The 20,103-nt window shown below is 42.0% G+C and overlaps 1 protein-coding gene across 1 annotated transcript; it reads left to right on the forward strand.

Annotated features, from left to right (window-relative positions):
* Window positions 1-500: 500 nt before the first annotated feature.
* MYCT1 (MYC target 1) lies at window positions 501-10,641 on the forward strand. Its single transcript, XM_066615735.1, has 2 exons — window positions 501-659; window positions 9,314-10,641. Exons 1-2 carry the CDS (start codon window positions 608-610, stop codon window positions 9,841-9,843), a joined length of 582 nt encoding a protein of 193 aa, XP_066471832.1. The 5' UTR covers window positions 501-607; the 3' UTR covers window positions 9,844-10,641.
* Window positions 10,642-20,103: the final 9,462 nt, after the last annotated feature.

Genomic DNA, 20,103 nt, shown 5'->3' on the forward strand with positions numbered 1-20,103 from the left:
GAGAAGACCCATGGGGCAAGGGTGTCTTACCCAGAGGTAAGGGGAAAAGTTTTCCCTTGCCTCTGGATGAGCCGCCTTGGGCCCCTATTCTGTGCTGGATACAGTGCAAGCCTCTTGGTTTGCCTGTTCCAGGGCAGGGTAGGATTGCGCCCTTAGTGATGTCCAGATCATGAATCCCTGCTATACAAAAACTTGGTAGCTCACAGATGTGCCTTGTATATTCAGGAAAGCAGGGTGAGGTCTTCCTTGCACAGAAACACTCTGGGGAAAGAACTTTCTCTCTCCCTTTGGTGATGAGCTGGATCCAACAACAAGAGAAACACAAGGGGATGAAGTATTGTTCGTGGTTAACTCGCTGTCTAGCCAAGGAAATGACGCAGGGGAAATTATTCCCTTGTCTCAGGATCCATGTGGCAGTCTGAGATAAAGCAAATAGTTGCTAATTTGAGTATAAAAGCAGGAAATGTGATCCACTGATTTCCTTTCATGCAAACAGAACAATGTAAGGGAATATGTAAGGGCATTTTTTCCAAGTCAAATTTCTAACATAAATCTAAGCGCTCTACAGTGGATATATCACTTGTATTACTTGGACAATTTTTTGAATATGTTTACCAACAGTACTAGACCTGAGAGCTTATGGCCACCCAATTTCTGGAGTAAGTACTTCTTCTTTTTAAAAAAGTTAATATTTTCTATACTTGATTTTTTTTAAAATTTTCTGTACGTGATACAATTATGTTATTTATTATATGATGACTTTCCAACTTTTTCAATGTAGACTCTTGTTATAAAATAGTCTCTGTTCTGACAGATATATTTGCATGCCTGTTTTCCAAATATTGTTACGTCCCTGCCTCATGTTGCTTGCTGTTTAGGTACGCTTCAAATTTTCACAATAAGTAGAACAACTTCAAAAGGTAGTATTATTAAACACAATTATTAAACCAATTACTGAAAATATCAGCCAGCCATTAAGGTAACTTTGTAGGGAGAGGGATGGGAATTGTGGTGCTGTAAATGTAATCTCTAAATTTGCCATACCCTACAGTTTCATACTGAGTACATCATTTTATTTGCTAGCACATTTGTGTATTTGGAATAGAACAGCTTTCAAACAGTTTGGAATGAGACCTCAGAACTTTTCTAAAATTGAATAGTGAAGATAGCAACCCCCAGTGGCTCAGGGGCATGGAACTGGGTTTAAAGCAGTAATCCAGTAATACCAAGGTGGGGGGGGGGTGGAATTGCCCATTTTTTCAGAACATGAATGCTCCTACAGTCATAACTATGAAGGTGGTTGCTGTAACAAATCATAGAAGGTTCCCTTTTCTCATTTCCCTCCAAGCATAGTAATTGATGGTCCCAAAGACCTTTGTTTGGGACTCTTTGTGGTTTTCTCATTTCTCAATTATTCCTCCTTTGGTACTGGGCTTGCCACATATCTCTCATCCATATGTTCTTCCCCATTCTGGCACAGAAGTGTACCTGAGATTGTGGAAACAGTTTTCTCCCTTGAATCAATGGGCCTTCTTGTGACAGTTTGAGAACTGCTGTCCTAAAGGACATAGAGCATATTTTGGGATCATTGCAGGGGCGGGAAACAACAGCAGCTCTCATGCCTGGGAGAATATTTCTCAAAGAATTAAAACAACCAAGAACCAGAAGAAAAAAAAGAGCTGCAGTGTTTCCGCCCAGTTTAAAACATTGTCTGCTGTGGGGTTTGGGGCAAAGAAGGGACAAAAAGTTACCACAGAATTTTGTCCAAAGTGAAATTGGACATTCCTCATCAAGCAAAAGATCCAAGGAATTGTGAAGGAAGTTGGAAGAGTTTTGTATTTGATAAGACTAGCAAAATTCCTCAGAGAAGTTCCACACATCTTGATTGCCACTATTTGAATATTTATAGTGGCAGAGATAGCAGGGAAGCATTACACACTTCTTCACAGTAGTCTCTGGTAGCAAACCATTTTATATAGGAAAAGAAGTACCACAACTCAAAGCACTTGCTTAATTTCTGCCTCTTGTGTCTTTTCAATGAATGCATAAGGCTGTTTTAAGGAAGCATGACGGCAGCACTATTTTCACTCCCAGAAGAGGCTTCCTCAACCCCTCCATATTCTATTGAGATATGCTATGGCTGATTCACAGCCCAATCCTATGCATGTCTACTCAGAAGTAAGTCCCATTAGAGTCAATGGGGCTTGCTCCCAGGAAAGTGTGGATAGGATTGGGCTGTAAGCCATTTAAATGTCAAATTCCAGGTTGCATAGGATTCCTTTTCAGCAACTACACCCAGGCTACCACCGTTTGTGGAAACTTCCTGTGCCTTTAGAATCTATCCACCAGGAATTTAACAGAATTTTTTCTGAATCTGTCCTCTATCACAAGTTTTATTTGCATAATGCTAGCTTTTCATGCAGCTGGTAAAAGATGCAGAACCTTTGGTCAGTATATCTGATCACTTAGGATCTCCTTACAGTTCATAAGTGCCCATAGAAGCTCATAGCAGCTCTCACAGATCTAGATTTCGGGGAACTGGAGTAAGGAATTAGCCAGGCTGAAAGAGTGCTGGGGGAATGACTACAAAGCAACAAGGAAAAAATATCCACCTTTAATCTAGGTTCTCTGAGTATATGCAGTATGCATTTTCTTCAATGTATAACAGCATTATACAGCCTCAGTCAGTCTGGGATTCCAGATAAGGTTTAACCACATATGAGCCTGGGAACACATCTGAGATTTTTTTTAAAGGGATCAACCCAATAATTGGAATGTTATAGCATCTTGAAAATTTCAAGTATGAATGGAAGGTTTTCCATGGAATTTCTCAGCTGTTACAAAGGAAAAAGGAAGTAGCAATGACATTCTCAGGATAGTTAGAGGAAAATCAGATTGCCGTCTGATCAAATATTATTGAATTTCAATCAAATCTGTACTTAAAATTACTTCCATTTATAATACGTTATACGTTATAATACGTTATAATACGTTCTAATGTTATGAAACTCCCTTCCCCTTGACTTGAGAATAGCTCCCTCTCTTGAGACTTTTCGGCGAGGCCTGAAGACCCTTCTGTTTAAAAAAGCCTTCTGAGCTCATGGCCTTTTAAACATCTTTTCTACATCTTTTAGTATTTTTTACTGGCCTGATTCATTATGATCTGCTGCTATATGCTCTTTTTTACCTTTTTATCTGACTACTGTTTTTATCATATCTGTCAATGTGTTATTATGTTTTTATCTGTTTGCTAAATCATGTTTTGATCTGTTTTTAACTGTTGTGAGCCACCCTGGGTCCCTTTGGGGAGAAGGGCGGGGTATAAATAAAGTTGTTGTTGTTGTTGTTGTTGTTGTTGTTGTTGTTATTATATGGAAACCAAAGTTATAAAAATGTTCATGGTTGACTCTTTTTTGTAATGATTGCCTCAAGACATAGCTGTGAAATAGGATATAGCTTTGCTAGTTACCATTGGCAACCTGATCTTATGCATGTTTACTCAGAAGTATTTCCAGTGGAGCTAACTCTTGGATAAGTATGCCTAGGATTGCAACTTCAGAACTTGCAGTAATACGGATGCAAATATAAGTTGCTGTTTTCTACTGCATAAAGGGGCCAACTTTCACTGACTTTCCTCTTCCTGGTGAAAATCCATCTCCCTTACACAATCAGGAATGCCTTTCAGTTGTGGAAGAACAATGAAGGGCACTGACTATACAAAGGAATGAATGATAATGGGATGAATTATCTTTATTATCTTTAATGAGATGAATTATTCTTTATTCGGCGTGTGGTTGGTCTGTGGAACTCCTTGTCACAGGATGTGGTGATGGCATCTGGCCTAGATGCCTTTAAAAGGGGATTGGACAAATTTCTGGAGGAAAAAGCCATCATGGGTTACAAGTCATGATGTGTATGTGCAACCTCCTGATTTTAGAAATGGGTTTTTCAGAATGCCAATGCAAGGGAGGGCACCAGGATGAGGTCTCTTGTTATCTGATGTGCTCCCTGGGGCATTTGTTGGGCCGCTGTGAGATACAGGAAGCTGGACTAGATGGGCCTATGGCCTGATCCAGTGGGGCTGTTCTTATGTTCTTATGAATACAAATTATGGAATGGGATGAATGATATTAGTACCATCACCCTACTTCAGTCTCATTCCATCGATATTAGAATGCTAGCAGAGTAATTGTATTGGTACAGACATGTGCATTGCTATAAATGTGATGGAACTATTTATTCATATATGACAGGACAAGGAAGTTGTAGATTATTCTACGATGTAATTACCAAAAAAATGCATGGTTTCTATTCCCATTTTTTCATATTCACCAGTCGCAAACCCATGCCTAAGACAGAACAATCTGGAAAGAGTCTGCTGATCAAATTTCTAATGTATTTGCCAAATGTTACTGTAGGATCTTTAGCTGATTGGTACTTTTCTTGAATTTCCTTGTTATTAAGGGACACCTGGAGCAACTTGGCTCCATACAAGGCATTGCGCTTGCCAACTTTGCAAAGGCTGTGTTAATTGGTGACTGCCTAACAACTGCCGGAAACTGAAGCTTCCTCCTAATTTAATTCTGAATCGGTCATAAATCTAAGCCCCTTGAAATGTGGCACCATTTTCCTAGGACAGCTAACAAGGCCTTGATGATGTCATTGGATGTTCTTGCTGCCTAATTGCCTTCTGGAATTATTGCTGCGATATGCTTTATTGCATAGTGGCCTCCTGTTGTTTTTGAAGGCTTCAAATTAAGATACCTGTGTAACTTTCTTATCCTTTCAGTACTATAGCAACAGATCAGAAAAGTCGGCCTTCTATATACATGAATACACTCAGTATTTATTTAGCAGATTTTCACATCATGCTTTTAACATAATTCAGATGTCCCTAATGGTTGGTGATAAAGGCCCAAATCCTAACCAACTTTCCAGCTCTGACAAGTTCTGCCAATGGGGCATCCTGCAGTTGGGGGCCTCCTCAAGGTTAGGGAATGTTTGTTTCCTTACCTCGGAGCTGCATTGCCCTTAGGTCAGTGCTGGAAAGTTGGTTAGGATTGCACCCAAAGTTGCTAACCAGAAGAAAACTGTCCTGGGCTTGCTTCTGTGACTTTAACAGCAGCACTTAGTATGCAGGTGTCAGCAGGTGAAGCTTTTTGCTGCATACAGTTAAGTATTCCCTGCTATGACCAAGCTGCTGTCCAAAGCACACGAGCGAAGCCAGTGGCAAAAGCTGTTGGTACTAATGTTTTGAAGTTATGATCCTGGCATATTACAATTGGGAAGTATGTTGTGAAAGTGACACATATTACTTGATCCTAAAATAGCAGTAAAGTGTAATTGCCAAATATTTCCAAAGAAAGATAGCCACACAAATACATAGACATCCAAGGCTCCACATGAGATTATCTGGGGGAAGAAAAAGAAGAGTAAGAACATTCTACAGTCTTGCTGTCCTTATTTACAAAGGGCAGTGACATCTCCTTTTTTTTGTCCCTGGGAAATCATTCTCCCTTTTCTTTTCATTTTGAGGATGCCTCGTTGAAATGGTGTTAGTGTGAGCTGCTAGTGGGGCATCAGGGTCCTGCTCCTTCTCCAGAGCCCCTAGAAGTTGAAATCTCTGAGCAGATGGCAGATGCAGATTGTCTAGAGTATATGTATAGTTTGATGCATGCACCAGAACACCTGAGCAAATCTGCTGCCTGAACTGGGCAGGTCCAGTGGCCCTGCTAATATGCACCTTCCCCCCAAATAAAAATCAAATAAACCTTGTGTGCACATTGGTGTACAAATGCTCCCCCACCATTATTGCTACTGCCTCTTCCACACCTACACTGCTGCTTAGGAACACAACCAGGTGAGGTGTGGATGCACCTGCACCCTTACCTTCAACTTACCTTCCTGTTCCTTACCTTCAGTTCTGGCATCCTAGGATGCTCTGCTCATTGCTTTGCTTATTTCCAATAGGACTGTGCAGAGTAAGAGGAGGAGGTGGCACCAAAGCTGAAGGTAGGGGAAGGTTTTAGATCACTGTGCTCCCCTCCCCTCTTGTACACCAGTCTCGTTTCCTAAATAGGTAGATGGATGAGGAGGAGGGCAAGTTTTTCCTCTGATAGTGCTGGAGGGAAAGGTGGGCTGCTACTGACCTGATCCTCTCCCAGCACACTCTCTGGATCAGAGATCCAATTTAAGTGGCTCAGTGGGTTTTAGGGGAGCAGTGAGCACATCCAGGGGATGGGGCACCCATTGTCAATTTGCCTCTCCCCCCAACTCACCAGTTGATGCAGACAGGCTGCAATTCTATCCACACTTACCTGGGAGTAAACCCTGCTGGGTATAATGCGACTTACCTCTGAGTAGACATGTATAGGATTGGGCTCTCCGCCTCATGGTTAAGCCAGTCCTGAACCTGAACACTTCAGCATCATGTAGCACACAATCTGCCATTTCTCACACAACTGCTACTGATGTATACTTTGACCAGTTGATAATACCTGGTGTGTAGGGCCGTTTTGTTTTTCTAGTATATCTTAAACAAGACCAATTTCCCTTTTGGATTTTAAATCAGTGGAGGAACAGGCTCCTTCAGAATAAACAAATACTGCAGGATGAAATAGAGCTGCTCAATGTGTTATATGGGAAAGGCAGCTCAGACATCCTTTGTATGATGATAAAAGGTGGAATCCTATGCACTGTTACCTGGTAACAGTAAGTCCTGGTAAACTCATTGGGGCTTACCTGTGACTGGGCATGCATAGGATTGCACTGTAATGGTGCTACAAGCATGTTCCTATTTCTGTTAGTGAAATGTTGGAGGATGAGAAGCCCAAGTCTCTGAAACATCTATGAAGCACTGAGAGAAATTAATTCTTCATGGAGGTGACTGACTTAGATTAAACGTTTGCTGTAGCTCTTTTTCCCATGGGAAGCCTGTGAAATGAATTGATATGTTATAGTGAATAGAAGTTTCAGAATCCTAAATTGGTTAAAATGCCTGTAGAATTTTCTTATATTCTTCTCAGTTGATCGTTTAAGACTGATTTTTTTAAAAAACTGAGATACAGTATAAGTTGATATCTCCGTTCAAGTGGATTTCCAGAAAAGAGCAATATTACATGGTTACAGGGCCTCCCATCTCCTACACTAGTGTTCTTCAGGCTTGGGGTCAGGATCACAAAGCCTCTTGTTGTGGGGTCTGGGCAACTTACAGGAAAGAAAAAAGTTGAAAGTCACAAGAGCACCACCAGTTAAAGGGAGAGGCGTCTGGTGTACCCCTTGTGTCCCAATCCTGCTCAGGTTCTTAGCATGTGTGCTAATGTATCTTTCACTAGTGCCAGGCTTAATGGTCACTTTTTCTGCTCTCTCCAATAAGAATATTTGGTTACAGTGAACAGTGCTGGGAGGGTGTAAAGGGGCAGGGAGTTTCAGGTGTAACATTGGTTGAAGCGATAGCTGGGGTGCAGAGAACAAACAGTGTAATGTCTTACAACACAAACTTGATGTGTGTGGGACTGGTAAACCTCCCTAAATAATGGGGCCACAGTTGTTAGTGTACAAGCTAGTGTACAAGTTAATTGGAAGACGCACTGTACATTCTTTCTGCAATAAGGATCAAAGAGAAACATGATTCAGTCCATTTGTGAAAGCATGATGGAGCTATTAATGGAAAGACGGTTACTCTGCTAATGAAGTGGACTGTGATTCACAAAAGCTTAAGCTGAAATAAATTGGTAGTCTACAAGGTGCCGCAGAACTCTTTGTTGTTCTTGCTACTACAGACTAACATCTATAGGCTACTCTTCTGGCAGTTTTTGGCTCTAGTCATATCAATACTTATTTGGGAGTAAGTATCACTGAGTAAGCCTGCATGCGGTTGCACTGTAACAGACCTAAATCTGTTCCATTCTGGCAACACTACAACTTGATAACAACTAGGTAACTTTTTTAAAAAAAATTGATATGAAGCAGTTCCATGCTCAGGATAGCACTGCCTTTGTTTCCCTGGCAAATTTTGGGCAGTTTCGCTATTGCTTATTGCATTGTGTCTGAAGAGTGACTCAGACTTTTCCTAAATAAAATAAAAACATAAGTAGGGCATCAGTAGTTTACTGAAAACCAAGTACACACACACCCGCAATCAGTGTGCTCACTTCTTTAATCGCTCACATCTCCAATCATGCACTCATTTGCTTACATCTCCAGTTCAAACTTCTTAAGTGACAAGGCTGGAGAAGACGGTTGCCTGGAGCTTTGGGAAGCTACTGCCAGTCATGATTTGACACTCTTGAGTTGGATGGTCAAATAGTCTGATGCAGTATAAAGCAGCTTCATCTGCAACATGAATTACATTTTGAATGACTATCCAATTACGTTTTGAGTGACTAAACAGGAAGTTAAACAAGTCAGTAGAAGGTCATTGTAGCCCCTTGTTATCGCAGGAAGCTGCTTTGTCTTGAGTCAGATCAGTGGTCATCTATCATAGTATAGTAATTCTGACATTGGCTGATTGTGATCTCCAAGGTTACAGGTGGGTATATTTCTCTGCCCTACCTAGAGTTCAAACATAGGTCATTTTGTATGCATAGCATGTGTGCTACCACTGAGTGACAGCACTCCAACAAAGCACTTTTACTTTTCGGATTGGAAATTGTCAATTAGCACTGTACATCATATTCCTACAAAATAACTTGTTCTATTATTTCTTTTTCCTTTTTAAATAAGCATTCTTGCTGTTGCTCTTTGCTTCCACTAGTTGTCCCCCTTTGCCTATCAAATATATACTTTGGTAAAGTGGGACAGATTTTTTTTTTTAAAGCTGCTAAGCATCTATGAGCAAACTTTCCACAATGCATATTCTACTTTTTTTTTACAGACAGAGCTCCTTAAATATTAACAATCCATAAAAAGTGCAAATGGATGACAACACCAGCTACTAAGTTTAATGTAAACAACCACCTAGCATTTGTAACCTGAGTAGCAGTGGCAAAGATCATGTTCATCACCCTTGTTGATGTTTTCCTGCACAGATTAAGGGACCATATATTTTAATATCTTAATGTCTGTGAATAAAAGACACTCTCCATGACTTTTGTTACTATATGTAACGTGAAAGTTCATCATGAAAGTTATGCAGAATTGCATTGTAATCAAAACTATATTATGACCAGGATTTCCACTTTGATATGAGTTACTGGCAAGTGTAACCCCCATTGAAATATGAAATAAAATATCCATAATTATAGCAGATGTAATATATGCTTTTTCATTTAATAAATGATGCCTAACCACCATGTCTGTTTTTCTCTTTTAGACCAAATAATAATAGCCTTTTCCGTTTCTGTGGTCATTGGACTTGTAATTGGTGGCGTTATCTGGGCTTTGTTGACTTGCCTGTCTCGTCGCAGAGCGAGTGCGCGTATTTCCCAATGGAGCACCTCATCCTCTTCTCGCCGTTGCAGGGCATCTCATGGATGTGGTGCCAGCCGGCCAGGATTTTACCGCAACAGCAGCTGTGAACGCCGCAGCAACCTCAGCTTGGCCAGCCTTACTTTCCAAAGGCAGGCTTCTTTAGACCAGGCCAACTCGTTCCCAAGGAAATCAAGTTTCCGGGCCTCTACCTTTCACCCATTCCTGCAGTGTCCTCCACTTCCTGTGGAAACAGATAGTCAGCTGATTACTCTGGTGCCCACCAGCACCACCACGACACTTACTGGGAATACCACCAACAGCTTAACTCGTCCTGAATTCCACTGGTCCAATAACAGTCTTCGTGTCTGCAACTCAACACAAACCCCACCTCCTGCATATGACAGTATCATTAAGGCTTTTCCAGATTCCTGAGTTGGAGTCTTTGCCTCATAAATACATCAGGAATATCAGTTCTGTGATTTTCTATGGGCTCAGAAGATACCTGTGAAGCTTACTGTAGTGGAAAGGATGTCCAGTTCTGAGATGCAAATGCTTGTGGCTCTGTTATACAGATTTGATGGAATGAAGTATTTGTGTCATCAACTGCAAAGAACTTTCTCACTGCACTCTCAGTGGCCTGCAATATCACTGTGTATTTATTTGTTTATCTTTGCTTTGAAGGAACAATAGGAAGAGTTCTCCAGGATTGGACCAAAGGCCTGTCAGATCCAACATCCTGTTCCCACATTGGCCAACCACTTGCCAAATGCCACTGGGAAGCCCATAAACAGCAGATGAAGGCAATAACTCACTCCTGAGCAACTGGTATTCTTAACTCTAGGTTCCTTACAAGTATAAACAGTAGTCACTGATATTCTTATCTCCATTAATTTCATCACATCTTTTGGCATCCGATTCCCTAGAAACAGTTTTCTTTTGTTTGCCTTGACTCTCTCGTCAATCAGTTTCGTTGTTTGATTCCGGATTCCAGAATTATAGAGAGGAAGAAAAACTTCTCTCTGTTTACTTTCTCCACGCAATTCATGATTTTATAAACTTCTGTCATTCCCCCCTTTTTTGAAACTATAAAACTCGAAATGCTTTAACTTTTTCTTACTGGGAAATGTAATCACTGTAATCATGTGTAATAATTTCCTTTAGTTTAGATGATGCAAATTTCTTGCGGTTTATCAAACTGACAACTTCAATAAAAAGTCTGAGAAAATGAAAGTTAGTAGGTTAACAAAGGTAGTATAAACTGGGATACAATGTTGTCTTTTTTAAAAAAAAAATGTAGATTTTTTCCTTTTCAAAACCTTCTCACCAGAATACTTGGTTTCCAAAAGATTTTTTTTCTCTTGTTCTTCAGTCAGTTCTCTTTATATGTTAATTTGCTATCCATGAATTTGCTTATCTGAGAGGGGCAGAATCCCCACCTGCCTCTCATTATCTGTGACTCTGTTCCTATTATGCGCGAATACTGTGCCAGTGCGCTTGGGGGTGGGGGCACAGTGAAGCTATAAGCAGGCAGGTTGTGGGAGCAGGAGAAGAAGAGACAGTCGCCTCCTCACAAGCAGAAGGTAGGACCTGCACCATGCAAGGGGGAGAGGAAGAGATGCCTGTACAGTATATGGCTGGTGGGAGAAGGGGTTCCAGTAATTGCATTCAGCCAATTGTACTCCTTGTTTTTTTTAGAAAATTGTATGCATTGGGTCAATTTTCTGCATCAAATGGGCATTGGTAAAGGCCCATAAGGAATTGTCCGACACATTTGAGTTCACTTCCAGATTTGCCCTTCCATCTTAGGCACCATCTCTCGGATGGTGCCTCAAGCTTTACACCATCTCAAACTTCACAACCTTGCTGCTGATGAGATGCCGATGATGAGAGGTCTCTAGAAGGCTACCTGAGGGCTGCTCTGGGACTGGGGCAAGCAGGAAAGGAGCCAAGAGACAGGTTGACCAGGAGGACAGGTGAAGTAACCCCCTCCTTACTATTGAACTCTGAGGTCCTGTTGTTGGACCAGCAACCTTAAACAAGTCAAAGGATAGCCAGCATGGAGGAGGAAGCATCAGGAGATGTTGGCTGCAGAAGCTGTTGCCTCAGAGGGCAAGGAATGCTATGGCGGAAGGCTCAAACCAACAGGGGTGAGAAAATGAGGTGCTGCAGAGGTGTTGGGGGAGTCATACAGACCATCCTGTCAGCAGTACCACTTCTGCTGAGGTGATGCTTCATGGAGCAACTCTCAGCTGCTGAGCTGCAAAGTGATGCCCCGGCAGAAGTGGCGCTGCTGCGAGGGTGGCCCATGGGATAACTGGGCTTTCCCATATCTTGAAAATATGATCACAATTTGCATGTTTTCTCTTCTGTTATTTGCAGCTAATGAGTTCCTACATGAGACCAAAGTGCTTATTCCTGGCTATCATCTGCTTAAACTTTCTGCTTAATGATGTCACTTGTAGCCCTCAGTGCCGTTAACGCTATTCAACTCACTGTATGAAACAAGTTTGACACCCTTCTTCTAGGGCCTGTTTAGCATATCAGAAGAAGGCTCCTGTGTCTGGGATCTCAACATTCCCAATTCTTATGGCGCTTATCTTTCCTACTGCTGCACAACCTTTTGGTTCCTCCTGTTCGTGCATAAGATACGCCAACAGAAACTTGTAGTTCAGCTACAACTTGGCATTTGTAATTCATGAGAAAGCACATCACATAGGAAGGCACTTGTCTCTCTGTTTCTTAAACAACAAGTCCTAGAGAGTTTCCTATATAAGTGCTCCACACCCTCTTTCTTCTGGAGAAGGGCCTCATTCAGCAGCTCATTCAAAGTATTACTTAAGACTACTTAACCCATTTGGATTCAGGAAATATCTCAGATTTCTACAAGATTAATACCTCTATACCCATATAGGTGTAGGGAAATGAGTTTGCATAAACACCTTCAAGCATAATTTACAATGTAGCTTGAGTTTTTCCTTTATGAGTGTGGACTTACAGCAATGGGCTAGTAAAGTGCCTCTGTTTTCCTTGCCATTCTTGGTGTATCATTCTTATTATCTTTTTCAAGGGCTAGGACACTTGTTTCATGCTTTGAGGTAGCTTTCTGCTCAGCTTTCTGGCCGATTAAGAAATGTTCTGTAGTGTAAAAGACAAATATATGTGTGGGCACCAATTTTGACTACACGATTTTGGGAGTCCTTGTGGACAGGGCACCCTCAGTAAACAGAACATAGATGAGCTGTGCAGTTCTCTCATTTTGCCTCCCATTGCCTGGATGCTCTGTGTGTAATAAGAATGGTGGTAACTGTGTGGCAATGGGGCCCTGGAAGGTCTCCAGCAAATGCCAGATTTTGCCACCCTGCGGAAGTAGCCCTAGTATTGGTGTTGCAGTGATGAATCTGTTAATGCTGTTCCACCTATAGCCAGAATTTCATCTAGGCAATTTTTATGGGTGGGTGGGGGAGGAGGAGGTTGCATCCTAACCTAGATTTGCACAAATGGAAGCCACATTCATCTGCACAAAAGATGAGGTGTTTTCACCAATTCCCTCCCTTCCGTTGGCAGAACCCTGCACTGTGTTTTGTATTGTTCAGGAATGGATTTTGAGGAGCTGTGGGTGGCTGCTGTGGGAACAGAGAGAAATTCCACCTTCAGTATGGAAAGGGGAAGTGTCCCAAATGCAATACTTGGCATGCATTTACAAGTCGATGGCATATGCATCTTTTGTAAAGACTCTTTTCAGCATGCCCTTCACCTCCCCTTGATGGAGCATCAAAGGGACAACTTCCAATTTGATCATTGATGAGAAGAATGTACACTTGCAGTCCTATCCCTGTGTTTTCTGGAGAACCATTTAAAGTGGTTGTGTGCAGTGTTTTTTTGCAGATAAAAAGAGCAATGGACCCATTTTTAAGTAGTAAAGTCCTGCACACATACCAGAGAAGCAGTTATGTGTGACATGTGTTTCTTCTTCCCGTGCTTCTAGGCCTTATATTAAGGAGAAAGGTGCCTATAACCCCACCTCCCATGGAAGATTATGTTATTTATGTTCTCCTGATTCAAGGATGGAATGTATATCTCTCCAGGGGAATATATCCATGTCTCTCCTCTTCATGAAACCTGGAAGTGTGGAGAGAAGTATCAGGTGCTTCCCCTTCCACTGCAAGGAGTGTCATCCTTGTAATAGGAACATCATGTTGCCATTCAGTCAGAACATATCAGATTCCTGGAAAGTTTCAGTACAATCTAATGCTTGCAAAGTGTGATTAGTGAACTTTATAATATGTCACAGCTATGAAAATTAAAGTTTTTAATTTTGCTTTTTCTTGTTCACTGAATTCAGTGGAATTACTTAGACAAGAATGGTAAACAAAATTTTCTCCATAATACATAATTGTTCGGCCTGTTTATTCATTATAATGGGCATGGTTTTGAAATGAGAGTTATCTGTATTTACTTACAGTAATCTTACAAATGATTTGTAATTCGAACTTAACGTAAGATATTATTTGATGTAAAGCATTAAATTTCATAAGCAATATATGAGAAGGCATCTTGTGGTGGTGTCTTTTTCCTGCTAAAATTCACAATGGATACGCACAGAAATGTTTTGCATACTCAGGATAGGGAAGACAAAATCTCAATACTTTGCTTAATACTTATGAAGTTATTTAGGGTGTTCAAATTACCCTTCCAAATAACATTTGAAAACCAGATATGTACCTAATGTTACAATATTCTTGAGCCAAGAGCAGAAATGAGAATTGAGGAATGATTTGCATTACCCAGGAGACTTAAGATTCTCTAACTACTGATTTCTAAAGAATGGATTTACTAGATTCAGCATAAGAGTTGCAAGATTTACCAGATGTTTGTGACTGGATGGTGTGTACCAAGGGATTACAGGGGGGGAAAAAGAGCTTCCATATTGATGTGCCAAAGAGTTCATACGTCTGTGCCGAAGAGTTCATAAAAATAAAACAATCCTACTGTATAAATTTTACAGATTGGGTTTTTGGATGAAAGTGACACTCTGTCCTTGGCCTGTCGAAGGAATGTAAGAATTGGATCTGACAATGTTTCTGTAACAATGTCATTTTTGACATTTTGTGTGTTTAATATTAGACAAAAATTACAATTTGCCCCTGAACTGTCAGATACTTTTACACACTCACTTGGGTCCCAATACCCAACTGATACGATAATGGACTTGATCGGCCAGTGTTATTCTATCATTTTCATTAATTGAACAATAGCGTATGTCCAATAAATGTATGTATGTTTCTGTCTGTATTTGTATTCACATCCCATTCTGTCATAAAGTGATGATTTATGATATGAGGCTATGGGCAAATTGCTCTTTACAACTTCAGAGTAAACTTAAGCATTGTTGGAGGGGCACAGCTTTAACTCAATACCTCACAGCCCAATCTTAACCTGTGCCAGCATAGCCAGGCCACTTGGCCTGCGCTGGATCCTATGCAGGTTAGGAGGCAGCTGGACATCAGCTCAGGGTAAGGAGATATTTCTCCCTTACCTGAGAAAAGCCCCAGCCATCCCATTGGGCTTTGCAGATCTGTGCCAGCTGTTTAGCTGGTGCAAATCCAGGAAGCCCATGGAAGGCTTCCTGATCTGGGAGCAGGAGTTAGGATTCAGCATGCACTCTTCTGCCAATGCTGCCCCCTCCCAGGCTGATCGTGCCCTCGCACCCTTCCCTACCCCAAAACACCCCCTCCCCATCTCCCAACTGCCCTCCAACCAACCTTTCCAACAATCTGAGCCGGCTCAGGAAGGATATTTAGGATAGTAACCAAACTCCAAACTCCTTTGTCTACCCAGAAATAATTTTGGTTCCTGTGTGCAAAATCTTATAACTCTTCCTGCAGAATTTCGTCACTTTCAAATTTTCTGGAGGTGTCCATGCTCTCTGTTTTGAGGCTTCTTTCTCCATAGAAACCTCTTCCATTTCAGTCACCATCCCTCAGAGAAGGTGTCCATGCTGGTGAGTGTTTTCTTCATCTTGCCATTGCCAAGGTGCCATCCTGATGTGCATTTTGCATCTTTGCTGCAGAGATTCCCCTCCCCTTTTGATGGCGCTATCTTCCCTGCTAAAAGCTTCCACATTTTTTGCTTGGTAAGGCAGTCCTTCAGTTGTGTGAATACACTGAAATTTCTGCAACTATAAGGAAACGAGGTAATAGTCATTTTCTTCAAAGCTTCACACTCTAGGGATATTTAAAGCCACATGCCACCAGTGGCACCTCATAGAGTGGCTGCTGGTGGGTTTCTGCTGGTAGTGGGGGCAGACTGGGCAGACTGGAGAAGGAATTGGACCAGGCAAGGGGCAGATCTCAGTGGCAGTAGCCAGGGCCTAGGAGAGGGGGGTAAAGGGGGTAATTTGTACCCGGGCCCAGGGTCAAAGAGGGGCCCAGGAACCAAAGAGGGGGCACAGAAATTTCCTGGAATCTAACATTTTCCTACCTACTAAAACTTGTTGCCCGTATGGGATGCTGGGGACACTACTGGTGCCACATGGGTGGGTAGACCTGGGCTGCAAAGACTTTTCCAGCTGTCTCTACCCTCCCCTCACTCTTCTTAGCTCCTCCCTGCCCCTATTCTGCTCTCTTGTCACCCGCTCTGTTTCACCTCTCCCCCTTTGCAAAGGGGCCTGAAAGAAACTTTGTACCCCCCCGATAACCATGGCAGTAGCACCTGCTGACTCCCATACCTTCATCATGCTCTCGCCTGACACCTGAGCTAGTAGCTGTGTGAATGCACTGAAATGTCTACAGCCGTAATGAAATGTGGCAACAGTCATTTTCTTCAAAACTTCACACTCTAGGACAGTAGTTCTCAAACTTTTTAGCACCGGGATGCACTTCTTAGAATGACAGTCTGTCAGAACCCACCAGAAGTGATGTCATGGCCGAAGTGACATCATCAAGCAGGAAAAATTTTTAACACCCCCATATGGCAAAACCAAATCAAATTAAGTAAATTAAAAGTTTACAATACCATTAAGCTTAAAAATGTATTTAACATAAAGAACGCCCCCCTCTCCTAAAGCAGTTGCTCATCTGTTTTTTAAAAAATTCCCCAAACATCCCAAAGGCTGAAACCTGAGAGTAAGCCTCATTGCTTATCATTGTAGAAAGCATACACATAGTACCTGTTATGAGTACAGATCTGTAACATTGCCCCAAATACAGTCACATACCATGGTAGCATCAAGTCTAATATATTAAAAAATAAAATGCACATTGGAATGAATGGGGACCCACCTGAAATTGGCTCACAACCCACGTACTGGGTTCTAACCCATAGTCTGAGACACTGCTCTAGGGATTTTTAAATGATACTACTCTCTTCAAAATGCATAATTCTCAGGCATGCATAAATAAATAAAAGTATAGGCATTTTTGCAGCAACTTAATTGAAACATTTTTTGATGCTGTGTTAACCAAAGTATTTTTCATTTGTCCATTGATGGGTTGCAGAACCTCTCCAGGTCATAGTAATCACAGCCTTTTGTACAACAGTCTGTTGCCTTCCTTATCTCATATCATCATTATCCTCATAATTTCTCTTCACCTTGAAATGTTCCTCTAGTTTGAATTGTCCATTTGCTGCAGGGAGTAGAGAGGTCCATTTAACAGTAACACTTATCACTTAACACGTTGCAGAACACTTCTATAAAGCTTATTAATAATATATTAACAGGATTATTATTATTATTAATAGTAATTATTAATAAATTACTATACTAAATTATTATTATTACCACTCTTGCAAAAGAATGAACAATTGCAGTGTGGTATAAAAGTTAAAAATCCCACTGAGTTCAATGGGGATTACTCCAAAGTAAGTTCGTACAGAGAATTTCAACTTTAGGTTGGCGCCCCTCTGCAGCTATTGTACAGAAGGCATCCTGGGTCCATCCCCATCCTCTGCATGAGGCAGATATGGTGTTTTGGCACCAAATTGGCGCCATTGCAAAGTGGAGGAAGATGGGAGCTCAAATGCTGAGTTCTTACTGGCCATTCCAGAGCTGGGCAGCATCACAGACCCAACCCACCTGCCCTAGAAAGTAGTCTAAAGTTAGTTGGTTGCCATTTTGGGCCATGTAGGAATTTCTGGCTCTTCATCTGATTGGATTTGGTGGGAAGGTTTTTTTTTTTGCCTACCCACGCCATTTTGTCTTGGATGGTGGGCTTAGCAAGGTCACCACACTGGAAGGAACAGTGTGGAAAATATCTAGGCCTAGGGATTTTGTGTGCACCCTGAGGTGAGCAAGAGTCACTGAGGAGCCAGTACCAGTCTCAGGAGACTATCTGGCAGGCTGCGGCCCCATGGGTTACACTTGGGAAGTTTGTCTCAAAGGCTGTCTGGCCTGAGATGGGCTGAATAATTTGGCTACCTTGACCCCCTTTCCAAGGTTTGGCATGGAAAAGCTGGGAGCACCAAGAGGTGACCTCAGGTTGGAGCAGTTGTGGACTTCCCATTATATTCTATAGCAGCCATTTTCAACCACTGTGCTGTGGTCCACAGGTGTGCCACAGGTATTTGGTGGAAGGTCATTTATTAATAGGGCCAATGGGAGATGAAAGCCCCCACTGGCAGCATGGTGTGCCTTGTCAATTGTCAAAAACCTGGTGCTGTGCCTTGACCATTTTAGTGCCTTGTCAGTGTGCCGTGAGATGAAAAAGGTTGAAAATCACTGTTCTATGGGGTAAATGCCCTGGGCGCAAGGTTGTAGGACCCCACAGAAGCCTCTCTGAGGCTCCTGATGGGTTTGGAAACTGTGTTCTGGTTTTCCAGAAGCACAGTTTATAGCGTCAGGGAACCTCAGAGAGGCTTCCCTGATGCAGCCTTCGGTCGTGCGAGGCTCCATGAGACTCAGGTGAGTGAGGGGGGGCAGATTTGCATGCGGGGGCAGTGACAGCCAGCGGGGGGTGCCATCGCAGACATTTGCCCCGGGGCACAGGGCTGGGGAGGTCTGCCACTGGGTTGGAGCCACAGTGCTAATTGCTGGGTGAGGGGGAACAAGAAGCTTCCTGTCTCCTCCAGGGTAGATGCCTACACTTATAGGATGAGGACCTCCTTCAAACTTGCTGCATGTTGATTGACACTGATTTAATCAAATGACAAATTCTCCCCAATGACATCTGGTCTCATGTCAAATGAGCGGGGTGCCAGGGCATTGAGTGATTATATTTGTAGTCCTTGAAGTAAACTTGAGTTTTACTTCAGTGTCTTGCTCAGTTCTGCTCAATAAAACAGATAATTTTATACTGACGTAAGCAAGCCCTTAGAATTTTTATCTCTGGAAGATACTCAGTGAGGACACACTGTAAATGAGTTTGAATGAGAGATTATTTGCTCCCCCCAACTGTTCTCTACAAAATTTAATTTTCTCCATTTTCTCTAGATATTCTCTAGGCCAGAATATTTTGATATCTGAATTTGAAAACACATGATATCTTATATCAGTCGATATTTGACTTTCATTTCTGATTTTATATTTATTATATTTTAGAGGAATAACCTATGCTTTTCCACCATTAGACTTAGCAAGTGGCTCACAGCTTAGTCAAAATACAATAAAAAGTTAAGGTGCAGCTTTGAAAATAGGAGGCAATGAAACAAGCAACATCAACTGAGAACTATGAGCTTGATGCAGAAATCATGGACTATGGTCTGTGGTATGATACTGAAAACATACCCAATGTAATGTCACATCGATGGGGGGGGGGGATGAATAAAAGCCTCAGTCACCACAAACACTGAAAGCTTCCATAACAAATCGATCTCCACATATCTTTTGTTTTTTAGATTGTGCATCAGCAAGAGAAAAGAAAAGGAGCAGTAGAAGAAACGGAACTGTGGTCCTGAGGAACATGATGTATTTAACCTGCTGTATAAGAAGGAATTAGAAAGCAGTTGGAAAAGGGCAAAAAGAGTCCAGTGCTAGATTTCCATCACTCTGACATGCTTGCAGAACAGTCCATCTCTCACCTGGATTTGGACATGGAAGGCCAACACTCATATCTGAAAACAAGATAATTTAAGCCAAGGATTTCTGACTTGCTCGAGATCATCCAGTAAGCTTATAGATCTCTATGAGGCTATACACACCTGCCCCCATTTCAAATCCTGCACTGTCCCCTCTGCACCATGAATATAATACACAGGAAGCAATTAGGCAACCAGGCTCACTTACGTGAAACCAACAACTGTGAGCAAAGGCTTACAAGCTACTTGGTGAGGTGTCTAGAAATCCATCTCCCTTTCCTTCTGTATTTATATTTTGTGGCTGAATGCAAATGGCAGACGTTCAATTCAGAGCCACACCTTCCTGATGACTGGGTTGGCCCACCTGCCCTTAGCTTGTTGGTGAACGGGGATTGTGGTGCGTAGTACTGGTTCCTTCTCTCATCTGTGCTGTTTTCTCTTTTCAACACTGAATGACAGGCAAGCCCGTGAGGAGGAGGAAGCCTTGTGGCCACAATCCTGCTGAGTTACTATTGGGCTTGATTGATCTTGTTTCAGCTCCATCCCTCGTGGTGCTGCCAGCCAGGAGCTGTGAGGGTGATGTTTGCATCTGTTCCGTGGTGGTGTAGCAATGGCAGCAACAACAGTACCATGGCAGGCAGTTGTGCTATGCTCTGACCACAGGCTGGTGGTCATGCAGCC

Source organism: Tiliqua scincoides, chromosome 1 (assembly GCF_035046505.1).
Source record: "Tiliqua scincoides isolate rTilSci1 chromosome 1, rTilSci1.hap2, whole genome shotgun sequence".
Taxonomy (NCBI): domain Eukaryota; kingdom Metazoa; phylum Chordata; class Lepidosauria; order Squamata; family Scincidae; genus Tiliqua; species Tiliqua scincoides.

Excerpts from the sequence above, each read along its gene's own strand:
- MYCT1 (XM_066615735.1), top strand. The coding sequence starts at position 608 with ATGTTTACCAACAGTACTAGACCTGAGAGCTTATGGCCACCCAATTTC. Across the intron at positions 660-9,313 it reads ATGGCCACCCAATTTCTGGA|ACCAAATAATAATAGCCTTT; the intron begins GTAAGTACTTCT and ends TTTCTCTTTTAG.